This window comes from Panthera tigris, chromosome A3, assembly GCF_018350195.1.
Source record: "Panthera tigris isolate Pti1 chromosome A3, P.tigris_Pti1_mat1.1, whole genome shotgun sequence".
Taxonomy (NCBI): domain Eukaryota; kingdom Metazoa; phylum Chordata; class Mammalia; order Carnivora; family Felidae; genus Panthera; species Panthera tigris.
The window spans coordinates 126,857,058-126,881,281 of record NC_056662.1 but is presented as its reverse complement, the minus strand read 5'-3'; the positions used below and the strand labels follow the sequence as shown (position 1 = coordinate 126,881,281).

Below are 24,224 nucleotides of genomic sequence, written 5' to 3'. Positions count from 1 at the left end.
ATATAGTATAGACATTTCCAACAGCAATGTCTGCCTGTAAAATCTATCTACTCAATGTTACCCCGAAGCAAGAAGTTAGTGTGAATACAGATTGCACTGTACTCACATGTCACCAGGTTTCATGAATGTGGCCAGCTAAACTCTTCATCTCCATTCTTCCAAGAGAACCCCAATTAACAACCAACTTCTTGACTATCATGAAGGGTATTCCTCACTAGCTATATTCCTCTGGACAATCACACACACTCATTTTTTCATTTCTCTTGACCCTCAACACTCATTTAATTAGGGTCTCTCTCTCTCTCTCACCTTTGGTTCCTTTCCTTCTTTCTCCTTCTGGCTTTTGTCCATTTATAATCTGTCAATGTTTCTATTTACAGAAAATTTCCCATTTCTACTCATTTCCCTTTGAGCTCCAAATCATCCTAATTATTGTGCCTTTGTCTTTTGTATAGGGCACCATGGAAGGTCTTTTTCTGACCTATTGATAGCACACACAATTAGGTCTCAGGTGAAAAGCTTAAAAGGTGCAGGGATGTCCTAAAAATTTCCATATTCAATTTTTAAAAGAATTGCATTAGGGCTGAAGTTGCCTGAAAATTGTACTTATATAGAATAAGTTAATGGCTGACTTTGCTGAATCCATAAAGTGTTACCACACTAAAAAAATAGAATACATGGGTATTTATTAGGAATTCTTAGCATCCTTGAACAAATAGGTCTCATGCATCTCTAGATATCAATCATGTCTCTGTTTATTCTATGTCTTTTTTATAATGAATGATCTTTGCTGAAATGAATAAATATAGCTGGTACCAAGAGCAGAACATTGTAAGTATTTTATGTTGTATATGATGAAGGCGAAAGGCAGATGGTGTGATTTGCTGGTACCCAAAGCAGGTATTTAGCAAGTACAGATGTTCAGCAAATATCTATGATCATGTGCTTATTACCCACTCAAACTTGAACATCATAAAAATAGAGGTATATTTTTAAATATATGTACCAAACTTTAATTTTCATTTCACACTCAAAACTTCTGTACAAAAAGAGGCAAAGCAGGCGAAAAAAAATCACAATGACTTTAGCAAACAACATATGACAATTTTAAAACAGCTTTGTGTATGCAACAGCCTTGATAGATGTAATGGGGAAATTGGGTTCCAAAATTTTTGTCTCTTTAGGATAAAATTCCACTCTTTATCGTTAATATTTTTTTAAAAAGTTTGTTGCCGTTTGGGTACAAGATTGAATAAGAATTCTCTGAATTCTGCTGCACAGTTGGATTCCAAGATTGGGTAGGCTTCTTTTTTCTTTTGAGGAAGCATGATTTTTTTTTTTAACCTAAATGTGATGATGTATAAAAACCTCAGTTTACCATTAATGTCTTGATATAATGATGATGAGTAGAAGCAAATGATGAAGCATGATATTAACTAACAGTTAAGAGATAGTATCCAAGACTTTCTTTCTGGTTGTTAATCAATACTGCAGCCCTAATGGGCTACCACAATTCAAAACACTCACTGCCACTTGCTTTCTATTAGTAGTTGTTAGTGATGGATGAAAAATTTCTGCGAACATAGTTATGATGCCAAAGCAGCAGTGCATCCGAGAAATGTAATTTTCACCTGTTGCCTGCCCAAAAATAAATATCTGAGTAATGGCAAACACTGTTTACTTGAAAACTATGAAACATCAAATATGAAATAGAATGAACATTGACATGGATACTGTGGCTAGCACTTTCCCCTAAACCACCCCATGGATCTTGAACACATGTGCATGCAGCACACAAAAAAAATCATGATTGTTTAAGGACTCCTAATGCCTGGAGGACAGTCTGTTAAAAGAATTTGTCTCCCACAGTAGCTCTGGAGTGGACCGGAGATCCATCACCTCTTAGTGATCACAGACATTCAATTAACTTGTCCTCCTGATAATCATAGGCAATAGTTCAGGCCCTGGACTTTTGAGAATCCATGTACGGGTGAATCTTAGCTTTGAAACAAGGCAGCCTGGCTAAACTGGGGCAGGCCAGCAGCCCCTCCCATATGTTTGGTCCCACTTGATAAAAAGTCTAATTAAAAATTATAAATATGCTCAACTATTTACTCTGCAAGTCCTTTCCTCTCTCCAAGACTTAAGCTCCTCACCCGATAAAGGAAAAAAAATGGACTCCATGATGATAAACATTGAGCGCCTCTATAATTCTTGACAGTTGTTGCCCAAAGATAACACGTGGCTGCCAAATAGAAGATTTCTTAAGCTGAATAATCAATGAATTTGTTCATCCATTGTTACCCCATTTTCTGGCTTCCTCTAAGGTATTAAAATCCCTAGGCTTGAAAAGGTCGTGAAGGCCATCTAAGTGCATTTCTGTTCTGATGAGAGAATCCCCCCATCTAGGCAGCTGTACTTGTTCAGCTTGAAAAGCTCCAAGGAAAAAGGTCTTTTCTCTCTCTGTTGACTGATATGTAGATATAAACCAGAGAATCTTTTCTGCCGCTTGACTGGGTTTGTTGTTATTGTTAAAAATAAAATAAAATTTAAAAAAAGTATGTTTCCCTTTTTTTTTTTTTTTTTTGGAAGACTCAAGAGAATGCCATCTGGACACTAAAGTCTGGAAATCAATTGTGTCTACAAGTTATTCCTTGGAACATGGTGAATGAAACCCTGATGTACCCAGGCCCAATTTCTGGGATTATCAATCACTGGGCAACTCTCTCCTTCTATCAGAAATAGGCAAATAATAATATAAACCAGACTTAAGGCTGATTTAAAAGTGTCCAGTCTCATCTTATAGTATGTATGCATAGGCCACATGGTGAACAGGGGAAGATTCAGGAGTGAGGTATCCTGGGTTCTAGTCCTACATGGAGTTGATCCTCTTTGACTTCAGCCTTGTCTCATTTCTGTACCGGAGGTTGAGACGGGAGATTTCTAAGATTCCATTCCAAGCTCTGATCTGCAGAAAGGATGACTCTAGGCCTTGCCATATATTCAAATATATTCAATCATCAAGACAAGATGGGGTGATGCTTCCTGGCCTCTGTTTACTAAGGAAGCATGTAAGAGTCAGCCATTTTATTGGCTCATTGCCTTGTAGGGCTCTTGGAGATTGTTTTAATTGCCCATTTCATAGATGAGAAAAGTGAGACACAGAGCTTAAGTGTATTTTCAAAGCTCACACCATGGATCAGTAAGGCTAGGACTCAACCCAGGTACTCAGACCAAAGGTTTAAACATTCCAACCAGCCAGCAGTGTGGTCAGGGAGGAGCTGCCTTTTAAATATTAGGGAGCTGGAAAATGCAGGGATTCCCCTCTCTGAATTCCCCAGTTTCCTGGTAATCAATGAAGTACCCTAGGCCTCTGTTGCCATATGGATGGTCCCCAGAGGACAGGGCTCATTTTAGGAGGGACTGTGTACCCAGCACCCCACAGACAACTGGAATGTCATCAAAATTACTACAGTTTCACAGCCAAAGGGTTGAAGCGGAGAGGTGACTGTCCTGTTGCCTGTGTGTCCTTCCTCCCAACCCGTCCCCCACTTTCCAGACAACCACTTTCACAGCTCAGCTATGACAGCACATCTGTCTATTCTCACTTCTCTCTCACAAACTGATTCAAGCACAGGTGATTTTCCTCTTGAAGGATCAAAAGGGAATGTTAGAGGAATATAAATCCAGAATAAATACGTGCAAACAAAAAAGCTGCACATGTGGTCTGCAGTCTGAGGAGAGAGAGGGGGCGTGCTGAATTCGAAACACTTGAATCTGTGTCTTCACATGCATTTTTCTTTTCTCGGATTCCTCTCTCCCTCTGTCAGGATAACAGTTGTGTTTCTTGTAGCCAAGCTGACACAGGAAATCAAATACTTCGTGTTTCTATAAGTATACTTCCCAGAGAGATTACACATCTAGATTTAAAACACTACCACAAACTATTAGGAATTTCAGATTGTTACAGGTGTAGTTAAAGGACTCCAGTAGTAAAGATCGAAATCTCCAAATTTTGACTTTGGAGAAGGGGGTTTTGTTTTAGACATCAAAGGTAAGGCTCTCAAGTCAATTTATGCTCTGCTGGGTCGAGTCAGTCAGGATACAAATTAAGGTCCGTGTATTTCAGTGACAAGGAGGAAACGGTTATGTAAATACACAAGTATTAACATCAATCTGTATTAAATTATGTAAACATATACATCTTCTGAGGTCAGTACATAGATCCTCTTCTTTGAGCAGAGCTCTACTGAAGCATTGCTCGAATCTGTTTGGAAGTCGATTCATCATTCAAGTGCTTTGTAGTGAACCTGGATGGAGAGAAAACACTGGGGGTCAGTGTGTAAACAGCACCTGCCAGAGTGCCAGGGATGACTCTCAGCCCATCTTGACCTTGAGAGACACAACTGATATTTATAAATCAACCCGGGGCTTGTGCCTTAGACAACTAACCACACTTCAATGCCCAGAGTATTCTCAGACAGACTTAATATTTGATTCTTCTTTCCAAAGGAATTTTGTATTGTGGTTTATTCAACAAGTAGACTTTTGTCTAATCAAAGAATTACACGGGGGAGATATAAGCTATTCCATTTTCCGGGGAGGTAGATGTCATGTGAATGAGTGCAGGATCTCAACCATCTAGGCTAACCCTGCTGAGTTACAAATTTCAGCATATGGATCGGCTAGCAACATTACCCAAAACTCCAACGTCTATGGTTTTCTACTTTCCTGGGGACTCCTATGCTCACTGCCACCACAAGAGGGCACAAACGCAGGTCAACAAACAAAACCAGGCAGCACATCTGCACCCTCACATTAAGCTGGTATAGGAATGGTTTATGAAAAGGGAAGAAAAGGGAATTAAATTGGAATCAAACCTTGACCATGTCCTAGACATTTCATGTCAGTTTTCATTTCACTCACTAACTTTGCAGGAGAGGTTACTGCCTCCACTTTACCGACGAGAAAACTGAGATTCAGAGAGGTTTAAATGACCCATTTCAGACCCCAGATCTGACAACATGTGATTTGTGAACCATCCGTGGTTTCTGATTTGGACCCAAATGAGTCTGCCCCAAAAGCCTGTGCTCCTTTCCTTCACTGCACTATCTACAGAAGCCACAAATGCCAACACTCAGAGGCGACTGCCCTGCTTTTCACAAAACCCTGCTTGATTCAATGAAGCTGGAAAGCTAAAAAAAATAAGAAAACATCAGAGGTGCCTGGGTGGCTCAGACAGTCGAGTGTCTGACTTCGGCTCGGGTCATGATCTTGCGGTTCGTGGGTTCGAGCTCCACGTCGGGCTCTGTGCTGACCACTCAGAGCCTGGAGCCTGCTTCTCATTCTGTGTCTCCCTCTCTCTCCGCCCCTCCCCCACTCATGCTCTGTCTCTCTGTGTCTCAAAAATAAATATAAACATTAAAAAAAAATTTTTTAAAAATCAGACGTGAGAGTCTCACTGTGTATGGGAAGCCCTCCTGCTGTGAAGTGGGCACCAGTGGAGAAACGCTTGGTTCACGCACAGAATCTGGAAGGCTCCCGTGTTAATGTTGCATCTGCTCTGAAGAATGATGACCTAGCAACTCCACCAAATAACATCAACCTCAGTTTCATTCATTTCACGTGTGGCTGTTTCTTCATTTATTAAATGGGGATAACAGATCACCTTCCCTCTGAGTTGTGATGATGAACGTGCTCGGGAGTGGAGAATAAGACGTAAGTGTTGTATGTAGGTAGAAGATTATTGATCCATCCCACTTATACTTATTGAACATTTACTGCATGCACAACACTGAGTGGAACTCGGGAAAATCAAAGATGAATAAGGCAGCAAGGACCATAAACCTTCCAGATTGCAATCCGGCACAGGAATGATTTACACAGTAGTGTGATTCCACAGATTCCTGTAGATGTGTCATAGCTAAAAAATAAGCATCCCTTCTCTAGAGTGTATTAATAAGCACACGTATCCTTGGGAGAGAGACTGCTTGGGCATTAGTGGTTGGCAGGGAGAAGCTGAAAGGGGCCACCGCTGCCACTGCCAAAAACTGGGTATTAAGATAGGGTAGAGCAGGGTTTTCATTCACAGCTGTGTATGCAAGGCTCCTAGGGAGCTTTATAACAAACACAGAGTGGATGCCCGAGTCCCCACCCCGAAGACTCGAATTCATTCGGTCTGGGTTGGAAACTCTGCCTCAGTGTTTGCAAAAGTCCACCACAGTTCTCACGCGCAGCCAGGTGAAGGGGAGAGTGAGACTCGGGAAGCTTCTTCCGGTGAGTCCCCACTTACCATAAGGCAGCACGGCGGCCCACAGTTAGGCCCATGACCCATGGGGTCACACAGACCCAGGGTTAGGTTCTAGCTTGGTGTTCGGCCGGGTGGCTTTTGGCAAGTTATCTGATTTCCCTACATCTCAGTTTCTTCCCTCTGTAGAAAGGCTATGATACAAACGATGCTGACTTCAGCTGGTTGTTGGAAAGATTAAACGTGTGAAGACATGCACGAGGTTCTGCCTGGTGCTCCAGTGCTGGGTCCCTAACAGCATCTAGATTCGCAGTCTCTCGGAAGGGGCGCAGGGTTGAGGCTCACCTGAGGGCATTCAGCAGCCCCTCCACACTGTCCGGGGCCTGTTCCTTCAAAACCTTTATGCAGCCTTTCATCTAGGAGGAGAAAGCACCGCATTTTGTTAATACTACAGCAATTGCGTCCATGACAGTATCTGTTCAAACAACCATGTGTGCATAATCAGATCACATTACTTCTGCCTGGAGAAATCACACACAGAAACGACCAGCAGACCTTCCTAATCCCTCACGTTAGCGAGAGGTCGCCTCTGGGCACTTCTAGAAGTTGTGTATCCCTTCTCACACTCTACTGCCATTGAACGTTTCACGTGTGTGGCATTGAGGCTGTGACCCTGGCATTGAGGCTGTGATCTTGGCATTGAGGCCGTGATCCTGGCATTGAGGCCGTGATCCTGGCTTGCACTCCAGAGCCACATGCAGGGCATTCCTCTCAGTGGTTGCTCGGTGCAGACTGACTGCCTGAAGGACAAACCTGATGATTTTTCTGCCATCACACTTTCCACGGTGCTTTTCCTCCTTTAGCTGATGGACTGGCAAACACTTAATTTTTTTTTTTTTTTTTGCTTTCTTTTTCTCTTTTTTTTAAAGGACACAGCTAAAGACCAACACCAGGAGGCCTCCTCTCACCTCACGACCTTCACCAGGTAGAAGTAACCACCACCTCTTTGTGTTCCTAATAGTAGGCTGGCATTTATCAGGGAGCCTTGGAGACTGAAGCACCCAGATCAATCTGCCTCCCTCACTAGATCAGGGGAGGACTGGTGAAGGCCACAGGTTAAGAATGTGCGTGCTTGGAGGCAGGCTCCTTGGGGTTCCTCCATTCTTGCGTATTTAGTACCTGCGTGGACCTACACAAGTTTTTGGTTTTTTGTGTGCCCTTGGAATATAATTTATTCATAATTTGGGAAGTATAAGAAAGATACATATATAGAGATCACATTCCATTATGCATAGCCTAAAATTTTTTTTGACAAAGGAAGTATCTCCCTGCAAAAAATACAATCACTCATCTTCAACTCAGATGTTCACACTCTGTATTAAATTTGGGGAGACTAAGGAGCTCTTTTATAATGGTTTCTTATAAATATTTTCTGTGGGTATGCTTCTGGTATGTAGGAAGCTTTATCTTATGGCCTAATGGACCCCGATAGCTTGATGGAGGTAGCCAGAAGCACAGGGTTGAGAATCATTTGGGAGTCACATATAGGCTCATCAGGAAAGAAATGCCATGGGCAATCAGAGATGTCTGTCACGGGTGCAGGGTGGGGGTAGGCTACAAACACGCCAGGTATGTGTCACTTGCAAGGATGGAATCAAGCTCAGGGATGCACAGATTTGGTCCCTCTCCCAGTGGAGTTCATGGTCTAGTGGAAGAAGGGAGAGAAATAGCTCATCAGCAGTGTGAAAAGTGTTCTTGTAAAACATGCCTGAAGAGTAATGATGACTTGAAAAGGGGAGAAGAGCACTGGCTGCTCTTTGGGAATTTCTAGTTCTGTCTCAGCCTGATTATAAAGCCTTGGGTGTGAATACGACCCAACCAGGGATGTAGTCGGGCCCAGATCCAGTGAGAGTTTAATAGCATGTTAAGGAGTTGGCAGGCCTTTGCCTGTAGAAAACACCCCTGGCAGGTGTTAAACAATCTAGCAATGTCATCAATATAGGAAGGGATCAGAAGGATGCAAGTCTAAGGATGGAAGGGTCAGTGAGAGCCCCTGAGGCTGTCGAGCGTGAGAGCAGCAGTGACATGGAGAATCATGGGGAGGCAGGAGTATGGATCCGAGGTCCGTCCAGTCCACGGGACCCGGTGACTGATAAGATATGGGGGCAAAGAAGAGGAAAGAAAATAATTCCAGGCTCCAAGGGACAATTCCTGGTTTCCAGCTTAGATGTCGGGTCAGAAGATGATGAAACACCTGAGGCAGGAACCCAGGAGAAAAGCAGGTTTGTAAGGGAAAGGATTGTCTTTGATTTGGTGCCGGCCATGTTTCAGGTGTCCAGAGGAGGTTGGGTCTGGAATTCTTGGTGAGCTTTGGGCTGGAGACTGGGGTTAAGGAGTGATTCCTTATCAGATTATTACAGAAGTCTAAGGAAATCAGCAGAAAACACCACCTCACTTCAGCCTGGCTTCCTGGAACCCAAGGATAGCATCTGTTCTCTCAATGACCCAACCCCTCTGGGCCTCGGTGACTTTTCTCTGATGATTCATTCCTCCAGAAGTACTCTTCCTTCCCTCTTTCTACTTGGGAAAATTCTACCCCTTTCCCAAGATCCACCTCAAACATCACCCTCTGTCTCTCCTCTAAGCGGAATCAGCTTCTCCCTCGTCTGGGTTTCCAGGGCATTTTCTTTGTAAGTGCATATAACAATATGCATCTCAGGGTTTCACAAATAAATGCTTGTCTTTTCACAGTTGATGATATCCTAAGGATTTATAAACCCAGTGCATGTAGCTGCTGGCTTAGCAGCAGACTGGCATCTGAAGGAGCTCCTTTATGTCATCAAAGAAAATGGCCCATGTTGAACACATGTTGCGTTAGGTAAATCTGAAACTTTCTCGGAGAAACATGCAGACTTCAGTAGGAACAAAGCTTTCTTAGTGAGATCGAAGAACAAATACATTTCATGAAGACTATGTGTGGTTAGATTTAACATTATATCATATTTACGACCTCACCAGACTCAGTAAATGACAAGCAAGGACAAGCTATTTAAAGGTTAGGGTTACAAGACATAATTGTACCTAGTATATTTTTATTTTTTGACTCTGTGACAAGTTACCAAATGGCACTGGTAAATGAGAATGTCCTGTGAGTTACCACGTAATAAACTCCATCCACATTCAAATGATATTCATGGAGTTATTAAGAGTTATTTATACTCAGTCCATAGTATAAAAAATGTTAAAGCCTCACAAAGAATACAGTAAAAATATTTATTGGTATGAAAAAAAAACATGCTATACTGTTATGCAAATAAATGTTTTAAAAGAGCATTTATAGCAGGGTGCTAATTTGTTAGGTACACACATGCATCTACACAAACATCCATATAAAAAGAAGGGACGAAGATATGCTGCCATATCGACAATGGTCAGTGGTAAGGTTACTACAGATACATTTAACATTCTGTATTTTGATTTCCTAGATTTTCCTATTTTTTATACTAAACACTTTTTTTCTTGGCAAACACAAATCACTGCCCTAAAAATAATACTCTATGAAGACCCATGACTAGCTGTGCTAGGAGGCGAGAACTGCAAAATGAGTAACCCAAGTTGCATTTCTAACTGATAAATTTCCTTACATCCTTCTGACTCGTGGTCCCTCTGGGAATGAAGACTTTCTGTTGGCACAGCACTAAAGCATCAGAGATGCTGCTCTGTACAGATGAGTAAAAACAGAGTGTGCTGCCCAAACTTAGCATTGTCAGAATAAGTTAGTACCAAGAGGTCCCATTCTGACCTTAAAAGGCTTTATATGTGTTTTTTGGTTTGTTTATTTGGTGGGGGGAGGGAAGTAAAGAGAGAGAGAAAGAGAGATAGAAAGAGAGAGGGAGAGAGAATCCCAAGCAGACTCTGTGCTGTCAGCACAGAGCTCGATGTGGAGCTCAAACTCACGAACATGTGATTGTGACCTGAGCTGAAATCAAGAGTTGGATGCTTAACCGACTGAGCCTCCCAGGTGCCCCCAAAAGGCTTTATATGAACACATGAGATACACTATTGGGTTGATGCTGCAGACAGAAAATCCAGAATGCTAAGTGCTCTGGGGCCAGAGGAGAAGGGAGGTTCTGAGCATGCAGGGCACAAGAGATGTGCTCCTGGATGAGGTGACATTTGTGGAGTGTCTTAAAAGAATCCCCACACCAGAAAGAAGGGACGGCACTCTGGGCAGGGCAAAGGGCTCAAGTATATCCCGATGACAAGAAAAGGCATGGCATTTGGGTGAAGCCACCAGTTGGGGGAGGCAGGACAGGAAGTTGGAATACTGTTTGAAATGTGACCATATCTTGCCATGTCTTGCAATGCAGTATCTCCCAATGCCGCTAACTTTAAGATGCCTATAACATATAAAAATATATTCATATGGCACATCGGATACGTTGAAGGGGAAGTTTGCAGCTAAGTGACTATTCATCTGCTCAGCTCCTCTACCGGCTGAGGGCATTAGTGTCTCTGTGCTCCTGCCGTGCTTTTTGATCGGACGTCTGGCTGTAAGCACATGAAAAAGATTGGGCTTCTTGCTATGAGGACGGCTGCCAGGAGGGGGCTTGCCCCTGGGGAGAGATCCCTCTCAACGGGGAACGGAGGAGAGAGAGAAGCAAGGTCTGTTGTGCAACACTCATGAGCTCTTATTTAGAAAGCAGAGTTCATAACTATTCTTACATCGATCTTGGATGTCTTGCAGAAAGCTCCCACGGGATGGACGTGGTCATAGAGGATGATTACTCCCACCATCACCCTCATGCAGAACATCAGCGTTTCTTCGCTTGTAAACCTACTCCTGTACTCCCTGGAAGAGAGAAGAAATGGCAGCTGTGTTTCTTCTTGCCAGAGCACGTTCATTTCTGGCTACTTTAGACTCCTCCAATCATCTCTTGAGAGCAATCCCATACCTGCAACAACCAGGTTAATACGCTCTTAAAGAAACCCATGATGATCATTCTCCTTGAATCTATCCAATCAGCAATTCAGTGTGAAAATAAGGTAAATTAGAGGGCAGTAAATTCTCTTCTCTTCTGCCCTTCAGCGGGCCAGCTCATCACGTACATCACTCCCCCCACCCATCAATCTTGAATATTTTATACCAGGTCCCTCTGGCTGTCCAAGATTATAGAGAATAATGGCTTCATTATGGAGAGAAAGAATCAGGCTCATTGCTACAGAGCAGCGATCATGTCTCCAGTCAGAGTAACTTCCTTTGTTAAGACACAGGCTGCAGATTGAATTGGATTGGCAAAGATGCGTAAAAGAAATTATGTACCATTCACTGGGCCGGGAGTACTTGTGGAGTGTGAATTTTGTTCACTTACCTTGACAGGGTCCCTGATGATTCAGATAATTCAAGATAATTTTAGAGGCTTTCTTAACATCTCTCTCATTATGAATTAGGCCCGCAATGAAGATGATTACTATTTCTGTCTTGGAACAAGTCTTAACTTTGGTATAAGTGAAATATTTGAAATTAACACCATCTTACATCTGAACAGAGCATCACATTTTATAAGGTGCTTTTGATGTCTTTGGCCCTCCCAAGCCCTCTACAGCACAGATGACATTATGGGAACTTCATCGGAGGAGGAAACCGAGGTCCACACAGGCCATTTCGCTGGTCTGCCGGCACACAGAAGTAGCTAAAGAGATAGCTGGAGCCCTGACTTGTGGGTGTGTATTTCCTCATTACTGTGCTGCCTCACCATTAACGACCTTGGCCATTTCTAAAATCTAGCAACTAGTTTAAGCACAAAGAAACTAAGAGAGACAGACAGAGACAGAGAGGGAAGGGAAGGGACAGAATGAGAAGGATAGATGGAGAGAAATCTCCATTATCACCCTTGCCGCAGTCCTACCGCTCCTACCCTTTGTTCTAAATCTTCTGTCAAATCTTTTCTCCCACATACTCATAATAATACCCAGTCATTTAGGCCAACCCTCCACGTGGCCCTTCCACATCTTCCACAGCATCTTTGATTTGAGTCACAGTTCTGCCATCTAACAAGCTATGCAGCATTTGGGAAGTCATGAACCAATTTGGACCTCAGCTTCTTCAACTACAAATTGGGGCGACTTACACTTAGCATCCAGCGTTCTTTGTGAAATGGATTCAGATCATATACATGCCCATGTTAACGTGTTGACCCAAATGTTACCATCGTCGTCACCATCATAATCGTCAACATATGAACAGGCCCTCTCTAGGTGAACCCTGACCATGAATCCACCACCGATGGAACTTACGGTGTTTCCAGCATGACTTTACAAACACTTGTCATCGTACTGAGGCAGTCTGTGGTGTTCTCTATTGGCAGGGTTTTGTTCTAAGAGGGAGACACGGAAGTAGGTTAGTCCTGCTAGCAGCTTTTACGTGTAATTCAGAAAAAAGGACCTCGGTGCGTAGTTTCACTCACTTCGGAGACAAAGTGCATGGTGGCGTTGCTGAGGGTTTTCAGCATTGGCGTGGCTTCTGCGTAGAAGAGGGACATTCGATTGGCCATCTCATTATTGACTTCATTCTCAATGTCTAGCTGATGAAAGTAAGAAGAGAATATGCAATTGATAAACAGATGGTCAAAAATCCTGACACGATGTCTGCTGTAAACGGAATCACAGAAGAGGGCTGGCTTCTCCCTGTGCCCTGCCTGATGCAGAAATCAGAGGAAGACATGGGGAATGGGCACACACAGACCAGGGGACCCAGGGGCTCACATGCATGTTGTTGATGCGGTTGCGACTTATCGTCCTTCTGTAGTAGCTGAAGTCATTCTGAATGGCTGGGTTCCTCATCTGAAATTCAGAAGAGAGGAAAGAAGGTCATCTCTCCACATCAGATGGGGGATGCGCATTAGGAGCCCAGACACCAGACTATATAAACATAATAGGACGTCTCTTGGTTGCAACAGTCAAAGCAACTTCTGGTTAAAAATAAATACTCAGAGGGGCGCCTGGTTGGCTCAGTCAGTTGGGCGACCAACTTCAGCTCAGGTCATGATCTCACAGCTCGTGGGTTCGAGCCCCGCAGCAGGCTCTGTGCTGACAGCTCGGAGCCTGGAGCCTGCTTCGGATTCTGTGTCTCCCTCTCTGTCCCTCCCCTGCTCACACACTGTCTCTCACAAAAAAATATACATTTAAGACAATTTTGAAAATCCTCAGAGCCTTATTATTTTATCGTATGGCTACACGCTAGATTTCAGGGAAAGAATCCTTGTTCTCCATCAGGATGGAGTCCTTCTCCACTTGAAAAGGATTCCTCTTATTGAATTTGGCAGATTTTGAATTTCTGTTTACAAACCACCGACCTACATCACTTTTACTGTAAGGAAGGCAAATTCTCAGCTTACATGTCTCTGTAGGGAAGGAGACACCTCTTACTCACTGATTCCCCACCCCACAGCATTAGCAGAGTGCCTGTACACGGTAGGTACTCAGGACAAGTTTGTTAAATTGTCTGAGCGTGTGCGGTCTAACCTTGAGCTCATCAAATCGAAGGGTAAAATGAAGAATTTCCGCAAACTCCTTCGCCAGGGCCTGCTCCCTCTCCAGGTGTTGGGTCGGTGTGTAGGGCGGACAGGTCAGAGATTCTAATAAACTCTGAAGAGCTTTTTCTGAAAGTCAAAGTGAGTAATACACATTTGAGGTGGCCCACGGAGATTCTTCAAAAAGCATAGTTCTTAGGTCCTGCAGACATTCTCAGAGATAACCTTTCTTCTCCATGCCTTTTGCCATAACTGTGTGCAGGGTGATGTGTGTGGATAAGAAGAGGGAGCCCATCATGCCTGAGCAGACTGCCTCCCCTGCGACCCCCAGGGCCACACAGATTCATCCGAGTCTCTCAAAGCTCGGCTGAACTCTCCAGTGCGCACAGTGCTAACTCCTGCCACTGTTCAGAAACCACAGATGCGTGTTTTTGGATCATGTGTAGGAGAGAGCCTTTCATGACAGGGGAGGAGATGAGGTGGCCCAGAAAACATGCCTAGATAACCTGCACTGCAGGGAAAGACTTGGGGTCCCTTTCCAGCTCATCTCTGCCCCTATACTCCAACCTGATCCAGGGGAGCTTTCTTGCAAACCCATTGTGATACCGACCTCCATTATTGTCCCCGAAACAGTCTCATTAAATCCTCTTGTCCATTTCCAAACATTCCCTCCAGTTTTTCCTTCAACGTATATCTAACAATGCCAAGTCGTTTAACCAAGACTTGACAGCAAGGGTTGGAACCAAACTATGGCACACAGGCCAAATCTGGCCCACTGTCCACTTTTGCAAATAAAGTTTTATTAAAACACAGTCACACTTTGTTTCTGTTCCTTAATGTGTGGACCATGGCTACTAATGTCCTACGATGGCAGAGTTGAGCAGGTGCAACGAAGATAGGAGGGCCCAGGAGCCTAAAAGATTTATCATCCGCTCTTCACAGTAAAGTTTGCGGGCACCTGATCTACGGTTTTTAATGGTCTTTTACAGCATCTTTACAAGGACATCTCTTGCCGTTTCCGTTTATGGGAATGCCTGGCCTTCTGAGTCAGCCAGTTCTACCTTGGTGGTATCTTTTGCCTTCTGTTAAAAATCTGGCTCATTAAGATTTCAGTTCATGGGGTCTAGATACACACTTTGAAGAAACAGAAAAAGGAAACAGAGAAGAAGCTATCTGAGAGTCTTCAGAGGCTCTCTGTTCTTACAAAACTGTTTTTGCTCATTCAACCACTTCCTTTGGGTCTTAGCTTCAAGTTCTCTCGACACCATGGCTATCATTCTCCCCCAATTTTTTTTATTTCTCTGTTTAACTCTTAAAATATGGCATTCACTTACAGAAAAAGTAAAGTAGAACATGACTACCCCTTTCTTCTTTCTAGATATATTACATTAACTGATGGAACCTCAGAGAGCTGTATCCTGGGGGGAGTGGTTATATCACATAGGTGGACGCATCAAGCTTCCTGTCAACCAGACTGGACTTTACTCTTGCTTCTGCAAAGCCATTCTGAACGTGTACAGGTTGCTTTTCAGGCTAAAGAGCAGAATGTTGTTTGTTTTTCCTGTGTTTTACTATATTAAATTTATCACATGACTCTAACCAATCAAGTTCTTTTTTGGATTAGCCGGTGATCTTTTGTTTCAACTCCCCTGTCATTTAGAAATGTGGTCAGACCACAACAAAACTGTGACGAGTGAGACTTAGCTGAGAACAAGACTAGAGGGACACCCAGGAGCAGAGACACCCCCAATGTGCCGAGAACCTCAGAGGAAGAAACTCTGAGATGAATTTAAGGGAATGAAAACCACACGTGTTGTTGTCCATGAGTGGCCTCTCCTAAGACATTGCAGATGGATGTGGGACATCTCTCAGGTCACTGAGCTAGCTCTTCCTGCTTCTTTCTCAAACTCTGTAACATAACACAACTCCGTCACACGCAGGATAAAAACTACACGTACGTACTCACCTAGCCTTATGGAAAATTCATAAAATCTCTTTAGCCTCACAACCAGAGGACACACTGCATTCCAAGCTTTTTCTTGAAGCTGGATGTCGTTGGGATTTTGAATCGCCTACAAAAACGCGATAGAATTGTCTGTTTAAAAAAGAAGCAATAGCCTCCACATCAAAATGCCTCAAGACTGAGAAAGTATGGTAGTGGAAGAAAACACAAGTCCTGATCTATTTTGCTAGACATCGGTTCACGGGACTGTCCTCCAAGATGCTCAGTTACAATGAGATTTTAGCACTTGACCATAATGCAAATGACCCTACAATCAGATCCTATATCATCTCACTTGTTTCTCTTACTTTAAATGCAAAAAAAAAAAAAAAAATGCGAATCTGATTGGAAGCAATTCAGCCTTCCTCCATCACGTTTTGATTCTACTAAAGTCAAGCCAGTGCTTATTAGAAAGTGCAGGTCCTGAAGATGTCTTTCTTTCTCTACGATACGTATTACGTTCCTTCCGTTCTGTGATGTTACCTAAATTACCTAAATTAATGGGGACCACGACGTAGAATAACCACCTTTGAGAAGCTGTCACTTTCTCAGAAATGCTGTTTTGTCTGGGTTGCAGCAGCTTAAGGACTAGAGCGTTAGTGGTGTTTTTTCCAGAAGGATGGCGGCAGTGGCCGTAAACTGTGTGTGTTAAGTGAGCCTGTGTGCACATTTGTGTATGTGTTGATGCTGCCACCAAGCTAATTATTTCACATAAAAGGAGTATCAACTTTCTTGCCTTTAAGGCATTATGCAGCCTTAAGAGCCATGTTGGCAATTTTGTCTTTTGTTTTGGTTGTTGTTTTTCAGGTATTTATTTTTTTTTTAATCTCAAGTCATTGCAAGATGATAGACCCCCAGGCTACTTAAAGCAAGGCAGCTCATGGCTGTTGTTTCTGATACTGTGGAACCTGCCAAAACTATTACAAAATGCTGGAAGTCTGTGCAAACCCAGACCTCACGACTTATGCTTCAACTGTTGTCCATAGGCTTTGTATGGATGTTTCCTTTAAATGAAGTAATATGCCGATCTATCGTTGTTTAAACGTCAGTCCTGTGATAACAAATGTATGACGGAGAAAAGAATGGCTAATATTTTACACGGTCTACCGCACCGTGTGTTCAGATTAATGTACTAGAATAAAAGGGGCCATTCATACTTTTTTAGAAAACACATTACCCTCCTTGTTCTTCCTAGTACACTAGGAAATACTAGGGCTATTACTTAATCTTGCTGGGTGTGTGTGCGTGTGTGGGTTTCCCTTCTCCTCCGAGGGTGCTGTCAGCTCAGTGTTATCATTGGCATACATCTCGGATCTCTGGCCCCGCGCCCTTGTAAGCTTGCAGGTCTGCGAGGATGCTCTCAGAATCCTGGAGGACGGCGCTGATCTGGTTCCATATTTCCCTCTCTCCTTCCGTGGGCTGGGCATCTGAGCAGAAGGGAAACCAAAAGACACAGACGGCTTGTGTTTACAGACAGCTTGGGAAGAAGATTAGCATTCAGTCTACCTGATAGACAGTCCTATTTGATTCCTACAGGTTTGGTCTTTACTCGTTGACATAATAAGCTGCTAGGAAAGGAAACTAACACAATTTCTGCATGTTACTTAGTTCGAAACAGTCATCGGTCTCTCTGCGCACGTCAAACCAAGCATGTTGGAATCACTGCGGGTACTGTATTTGTTTGTGTAGAACATGCTTTTTGCACACCGATTATCATGTGCCAAGCGGTTAACTGGGTGACAGAAGAAATAAATATTGCTTTTTGGGGTCCACATTTAATAGGAGAAGCTACTGAATATTTCTGTTCTGACTAAAAGCCCGTGAATCTGAGTACAGACGGGAAAAGCAGTCCCCCTTACATTTCCATATAAAAAATAAGCTTAAAATATTAGATAATCCTTCAGAGCCATGACGGAGATGTATCTTTCTGGAACACAATGACACGGAGAAAGCATTGAGACTTCCCATTGAACATGAACTCAAGAAGTACGGGAGGTTTTTTTTAAAGAGACCTGTACTGTTCATCTTTGGTCTTGACTGTAAATGCTATTCACAAGAATAAGTGACACATTCAGGCTTACATAAATGAAGAGCATATTCTGATAACCACAGAAGCATTTCCCTCAGCTCTAAATTCCCACTTGATTACATTCCTGCAGGTAATACATGTTCTTGTCCCTTTGAGTATTTTGCGGGGGTTGGTGGGTGGATTTTGGTGGTAAATCTCACATTACCTATAAAATAGGTTGCGTGCCTGGGCTAGTGAGGAAAGTAGCCTCCATCCCAAACAAAGGCATTGCTAATCGAAGGGGGATAGATGTCACCTCTTAAAAATTTGTTTTCAAAAATCCCAGTCCTAAGGTAGTGAATTCTCTCAGGAGACCCCACTCATGAAAGGGTAAGTTAGAGTTATGTCTGTTATAACATTCCCCAGATCAAATCCCAGTTTTGACAAGTCTTGGTGGGAGCACCAAGGGTTGATCCTGAGAAAGGTAATAATTCACAGGTGTTACTCTGGGAGTATAAGAGACGGAATTCCTGAGCTAGGTGACATTGAAGTAAGGTGCTGACCAAGCTGATGGGGCTTACAGGAGGGCTATCAGAGTAAGGGTTGGGCCAGATGAGGCTGCTTCTGCTTTGGCCGCCACCTGCTGGACCTACGCTAATCTGAGGCCAGAGCTTTGAGAAAAGATGCCCATTTTTAGATCATTTTCCTTACCATGTCTTGCTAAGACCTAAGAGATTGGTAGAGTTACCTGGGAAATGAAGGGTGAAACTCATCAGAGTATGAGAGTTCTCTTTAGAAAGAAAAATCACAGGTCCCTATAGACTATTCAGATATTTTGCAAACTCTGCCTTTTAGGAAGGAGATGGATTTCAATGAGAGAAGGGGTAAGGACTGAAGTGCACGTGCACCAGGATTCAGAGAAGGAAGAGACAAGTGTGGTGTGGGAGGAGAGACAATCACTCAGTATAAAGGATGGGCTTGAGCTAGCTGGCTGGCTGGAAGGCCGAAGGGAGTGCGACCTGAAGAACATGACAGAGATCTGGCAGGTTATGGTACAGATCCTAGCCTGGGAGGCAGAGGGGCAAGAGGAAACGTGTTATTCCTTTATCCTTTTCTGCCCTTCCACTGTTTCCATAAAATTCTTTGGTGCGATGATATGCACGTTATTAATCACTTTGTAGGCTATCCTTTCCTGCTTTCCCAAACTTTTCTCAAAGGATGTCCTAAATAGAAACCATTAAAACCTCATGAGCTAGGAAGCCTGTCCCTGAAGACAGCATTTCAGTGAACAGAATTCCAGGGCAATATCTGAGTAAGAAGAAAGTCAGGGAAGAGAACCATGTGACAAAAATGCAGCACAGAGGTCCCAGAAAACAAGGAAAAACAAAAGCTCATTCCCTCCAACCCTCTCCTCCTTTGGATGAATAAACTGAAAAATCATCAGCCAAAAAGGCAATTTCCTAGAAAGAGAGAGAGAGAGATTTGAAGAGGAAGAAAAGAAAAATAGGCTGTGACCAAGATTCTGAGGGGTGAGTCTCTTTGAATGTAATTAGAAAGCAGTATGTAAAGAAGGCACTTGGAGACCAGAAAAGGAAGCCTTCTGAACTTGGCTGTCACGGTGACTCCATCTCAGCAAATCACCCCTCGGTAAGTTTTAGACAAAACCGAATTAAAGTGAAGTGGCTGGAAGAAGACAGCCGGACAAACACAAAAACCCATTCTTCTGGTGATTAACACAAAAGGAGAAAATTTTCAGTCAGGTTTTGAAAACAGAAGCCTTTCTTAGGCGCTTCAAAAAGACTGTTTCTAATAGCGCGGCCCCAAAGGGGTCCTGGCTGCAGACGGGCAAGCTTCACTCTCGCTCCCACGGGAAGGGAATCTTGCTGATCCAACTCAACACTGACCCTGATGCGACCATAGAGAGCTGGACGAACAACTTGGGGCGGTGTCACCTCTCTCTCAGAGGCGGCAGATTTGGGGCTTCAGTGAAGCAGGTTCCATCATACAGTAACCCTCTCCCGGCACCGCAGTGACCTATGAAACAGGACCCCCGGTCACAGCCTCCCTCTCTGGGGAGATGTTTCTTTTGGCAGATGTCCTGGTGTCTTCATAAAAAACGTTTCTCATATGGCCCCATTTAGCAGGGGTGGGGTGGGATGGGAGAAATCCAATCCATCGGTCCTTCTTCATCCTGACTTAGAAATGTGTTGGCTCATTTTCTTCCGTAATTTGTTAGTCTTATCGGGTGCCCTCTTTTTTTTCTCCTTCCCCTGTCATGGAACCGAAGTCCCCTCTTTCAGCTAACAATGAGGACCTTGATGCTGGCAGCATGGTCCCTACCTTCTGGGGACTCGAATCACAAGTGGGGTCAACTTCCAGGGTGGAGAGTACGGACTGGGAGAAGCTCTGATCTGTGTATTTTGCTTTTTCAAATAGAAAGAGGATGGTGTAACCCTAAGTGACATTCGGCATCGGCTCATGTAACCTATGGAAGTTCAGGATTCGTTCTACTTTGATCCCCCAGCTAAGTGATTCGACAGCCAGGACTAATGAACGAGAATCTGATCCACTAGGCTGCAGGACTCTGGCCTTATTTCTTTCATCAAACCTCCAGGACCTAGTGCAATGCCTGGTACATAATGTGCGCTCGAGAAAGATTTGCTGATTCAAAGAACTGAATGAATGATTTATCACTCACACTATGTCTTATAACGATTTTTCTGCTTGTCTTTGTATTTGGAGATCTTTGGAGACAGAGTCTATATTCTTATTCTCGGTGCCTCCATATGTCCTACCCATTGGAGACACTCAATGCGTATGTCATGACTCAATAAATAAATGAGGATGTTGACCAGTATATATCTCTATCTCTATACCTCTATCTCTATCTCTGTCTCTCTCTATATCCATCTACCTACAATCAAATTGGCTATTCGTACTTTCATTAACACTTGTGTTTTTAAATCATCCATCATTTAGCTACAGCCTCAATGTCTCTTCAGGGTGGTTAACACACTATTCGGATATTTGTTGAGTGAAAAACTGCACTGAAGTTGACCATCCCAAGTTTAAGGCTGTTAGCACTTGTTTTCCAGAATATCCCTTTAAGAGGCTTTGGGGTCTCCATATTCAGGTTCAGTTGGTACCCATGTTTTAAAAATGTATGGTGTCTTCAGATGTCAAAGAGAAACATCTTGCCAAATTGGTGATTGAAAAGGTCTGCTGATATTCAACCTACCAGCCACCTCCTAAAGCACTTGCTGAGTGAACAGGGACTCTGAATTATGGGTTTTTTCTATTTTTAACACAAAGATTGACCTTTTGTCAAAGGTACACACACGTGCATATGCCCACCAATAACATTATTGATGGAAATGAGTCCTTATTGTCAGTGGTAGCCGGTGAATCTCTCGGTGATGTTTCTTCCGAGAATCACATTCTAAAATTCTAATCATTGTCAATTATTTCATTGCCATTGAGAAGAATAGTTACATCAGGCTGGACTGCTCTAGTCTAACAATAAAGCTGTTAAAAAAAAACCTGTGATTTACACAGGCAATTTCACAAACCAATACTTTGAGGGGCCCTGGAACAAGCCTATCCAGGCCATTCCCCAGGGAATGATTTAAACCCCTGTTCTGGACTTGCTATTGTGGGAGGTATGAAAATGTATCATGTGCACTGTGACCTTGAATACATTGTCAAGAAATCGCTGAATTCCAAGTGCCTAGAATTTTTAATGGAAAAATACCCTCTATCAATGAAGACAGTGAAGCAGTATTCATTTTGTTTACAGGGGATCTATTTCTCCTCCTCGGGCTCAATTTGCTAGTAATTATGGATATTAACTGCCAGGATTCTGGTGTCACTGGGGTCAGGTGGAGGCCTTGCCATGGAGGACTGTGATGTTTACTGAGAGCAGAATGCCTAACATTCCACCGTGTGGATGGAGAGGAAGGTGGCTGAGTGCTATGCTTGTCAGGAAGGAACATCTTTGGTGAACATACCCCAGGGCACAAACCAGGCTGTCAAATCAAAGTGTTCTTATCTTTGTAAATCAGCCAACAACACACTCTTGTCTTCACAAGCATCGGGAACACACATACCTTCTCTTAACAACCTATTCAGGACTGTATGGAAAATCTGACAGAGAATCAAACAAATCAACTGAAGATAATGTGAGTAGAAGACACAATTTATTTGGAGATGTCTTTGGCTTTGAAGGAAGCTCTGGCCTTTCATCAATAGGATATATTGCTATCTCTGCACCTCGCCAGCTGTTGTATAAACAGTGAAGAAAGGTACAGCACAAAGATTTGCCAAAACCATAGATTAAATCCATAGCTCTTCTTTTCCACCACGTCCTTACTTCTCTGCCCCTCGCCCCTTCAGGATAAACGAAGATACACAGCTAATTATCTATGATTAACATTTGGGGATATAAAGCAGTCATGATTTATAGCAGAATGCTAACTGCTTACAGAAACCCCATAAAATTGCAAAGATCCATTGGAAAATGTGTGTAACTGGGCTGACATATTTATTTGTAGAGGAACATTAGTCATCCTGCACCAGAGCCCAGAGCCCTCTCCTATGGAATTTCCGATGAGGTCCTGTATAAAGCAGGAAGGGTTGAAACTTGAAGGCTCATCTACTTCAGCTCTATGCAGTGGGACCCCTGTGATGTCACAGGAGGAGGGAACTCAGAGGACAGAGATTTTTGAGGCTTAGTTCCTACTGTCACTTTCGCCACTCACTGCATATGAGACCTCAGGGCCAATCAGTTCATCTTTCTGGTTCTCAGGTTACTTCTTGGTAAAAGGAAGGACATTGACAAGAGCCCTGTCCCCTCTCTAACTGGTCTTGTTGGGATTATGACCTGTAGACCCGCAGAAGGATGTTGACAAAGATATAAAGCATTTAAAAAGCAAAGTGCTAGAGATTTCATGAATTTAATGACCGGATTTCTATGTTGGCATAAATAAATTGCTTTCCAGGTCTGCTCTGTTGGTTTTTGTTTGTTTGCTTCACTTTTATTTTTTTTTATTTATTTTTTTTTTCAACGGTTTTTTATTTATTTTTGGGACAGAGAGAGACAGAGCATGAACTGGGGAGGGGCAGAGAGAGAGGGAGACACAGAATCGGAAACAGGCTCCAGGCTCCGAGCCATCAGCCCAGAGCCCGACGCGGGGCTCGAACTCACGGACCGCGAGATCGTGACCTGGCTGAAGTCGGACGCTTAACCGACTGCGCCACCCAGGCGCCCCTGTTTGCTTCACTTTTAAAGTGACCAGGAACATCTCCTATCTTCCCCCCTTTCCTCTCCCCAAATTATCTAGCCTCTTCTGAACAGCCTTAGCAGAAGTGAGGGTACCAGAGATGGAGGTGTGAAACAAGAGCTCAGTAGTGGCAGGGGGTAGCCTGCATCAGCAAAATCATCACAGATGAGCAGCTAATCTGACATCCCTCCTCGTTTTGAAAAGTAGGAGACCATAGTCCCAATAGAGCAAAATATTCAGAGCCTTTCTGAGAGTATAATGGTTCGGAGGCTTTAGAATTGCCTTCCCAACTACCCCCACCCCCACCCCCACCCCATGACCACTGTTACTGTTCTCGGTATGCTCTTAAAGGTGGGTTTGTCTTCTAAGGAAATCATTTCTCGGTTACCGCCTGCCAAGAAACATTTCTTCAGCTCAGCCCTAGACTTCCTGTATTTTCTCTTTTGGCTGGCCCGTCACCTGCTCTCCATTCTTCCAGGTAGGCTTCTGTATGACCTGTACTATGACTGTCTATCCAGTGCGTCTGCATCTTCTCTCCTCAGGAAAATTATAATAGTTTTTGAAGAAGCGGGCATGTTCTCCCAATGTCCTATATTTATATGCCCTGTGTCATCCCTCCACGCCTCTCTGCCTCCTAAGATCTCATCCCCACTCCTCTTGTTCCTGCCTGACGCTACAATGCAGGAGATGCTCCACATATAATTACTGAATTAGCATCAATAAAAAAAAAAAATCAAAGTTCCTAAGCTTAGACTTCAGGCCCAGCTCTCTGCTGGACACCGGATATGCAGTGATAGAAGCATAAGATACCATCCAAATCTTTTCTGCAGGGAAGTTCTTCATGCTGAAGTGAAATGATAGCAAAGACACCTAGTTATGTAAGAAGGAATTGGAGGGCGCTGGAACAAGTAAATATGTCAGTAAATACAAAAGATCTATTTAAATTACGCACACACGCGTGCGTGCACACACATATGTGCACGCACGCGCGCACACACACACACACACAGACTATTGAGAGTTTAAAATATAAGGAAAAACACCACCACCACACATGGCAAATGGGGAGTGTGTAGCAGATGTCGAAGCAAAACATAAAAGGCACAAGGGTGGAGGGAGGGTGATCGGATATGCTGTCACAAGATTATTGAATTCT

The 24,224-nt window shown here is 43.4% G+C and overlaps 1 protein-coding gene across 8 annotated transcripts in view; it reads right to left on the bottom strand.

The window, feature by feature from the left end:
* Positions 1 to 997: 997 nt before the first annotated feature.
* The window catches only part of CYRIA (CYFIP related Rac1 interactor A), a 106,690-nt gene continuing 83,463 nt past the window's right edge, over positions 998 to 24,224 (bottom strand). For all 8 annotated transcript variants that reach the window (XM_042982463.1, XM_042982464.1, XM_042982465.1 and 5 more), the window contains 9 exons: positions 17,087 to 17,208; positions 15,746 to 15,851; positions 13,772 to 13,908; positions 13,013 to 13,090; positions 12,715 to 12,831; positions 12,545 to 12,624; positions 10,973 to 11,099; positions 6,593 to 6,663; positions 998 to 4,310 (listed from right to left, as the gene is read on the bottom strand). In XM_042982463.1, the coding sequence (XP_042838397.1) occupies positions 4,247 to 4,310; positions 6,593 to 6,663; positions 10,973 to 11,099; positions 12,545 to 12,624; positions 12,715 to 12,831; positions 13,013 to 13,090; positions 13,772 to 13,908; positions 15,746 to 15,851; positions 17,087 to 17,208 (902 nt within the window). In that variant the 3' untranslated portion in view covers positions 998 to 4,246. The remainder of the gene's footprint in view (positions 4,311 to 6,592; positions 6,664 to 10,972; positions 11,100 to 12,544; positions 12,625 to 12,714; positions 12,832 to 13,012; positions 13,091 to 13,771; positions 13,909 to 15,745; positions 15,852 to 17,086; positions 17,209 to 24,224) is intronic.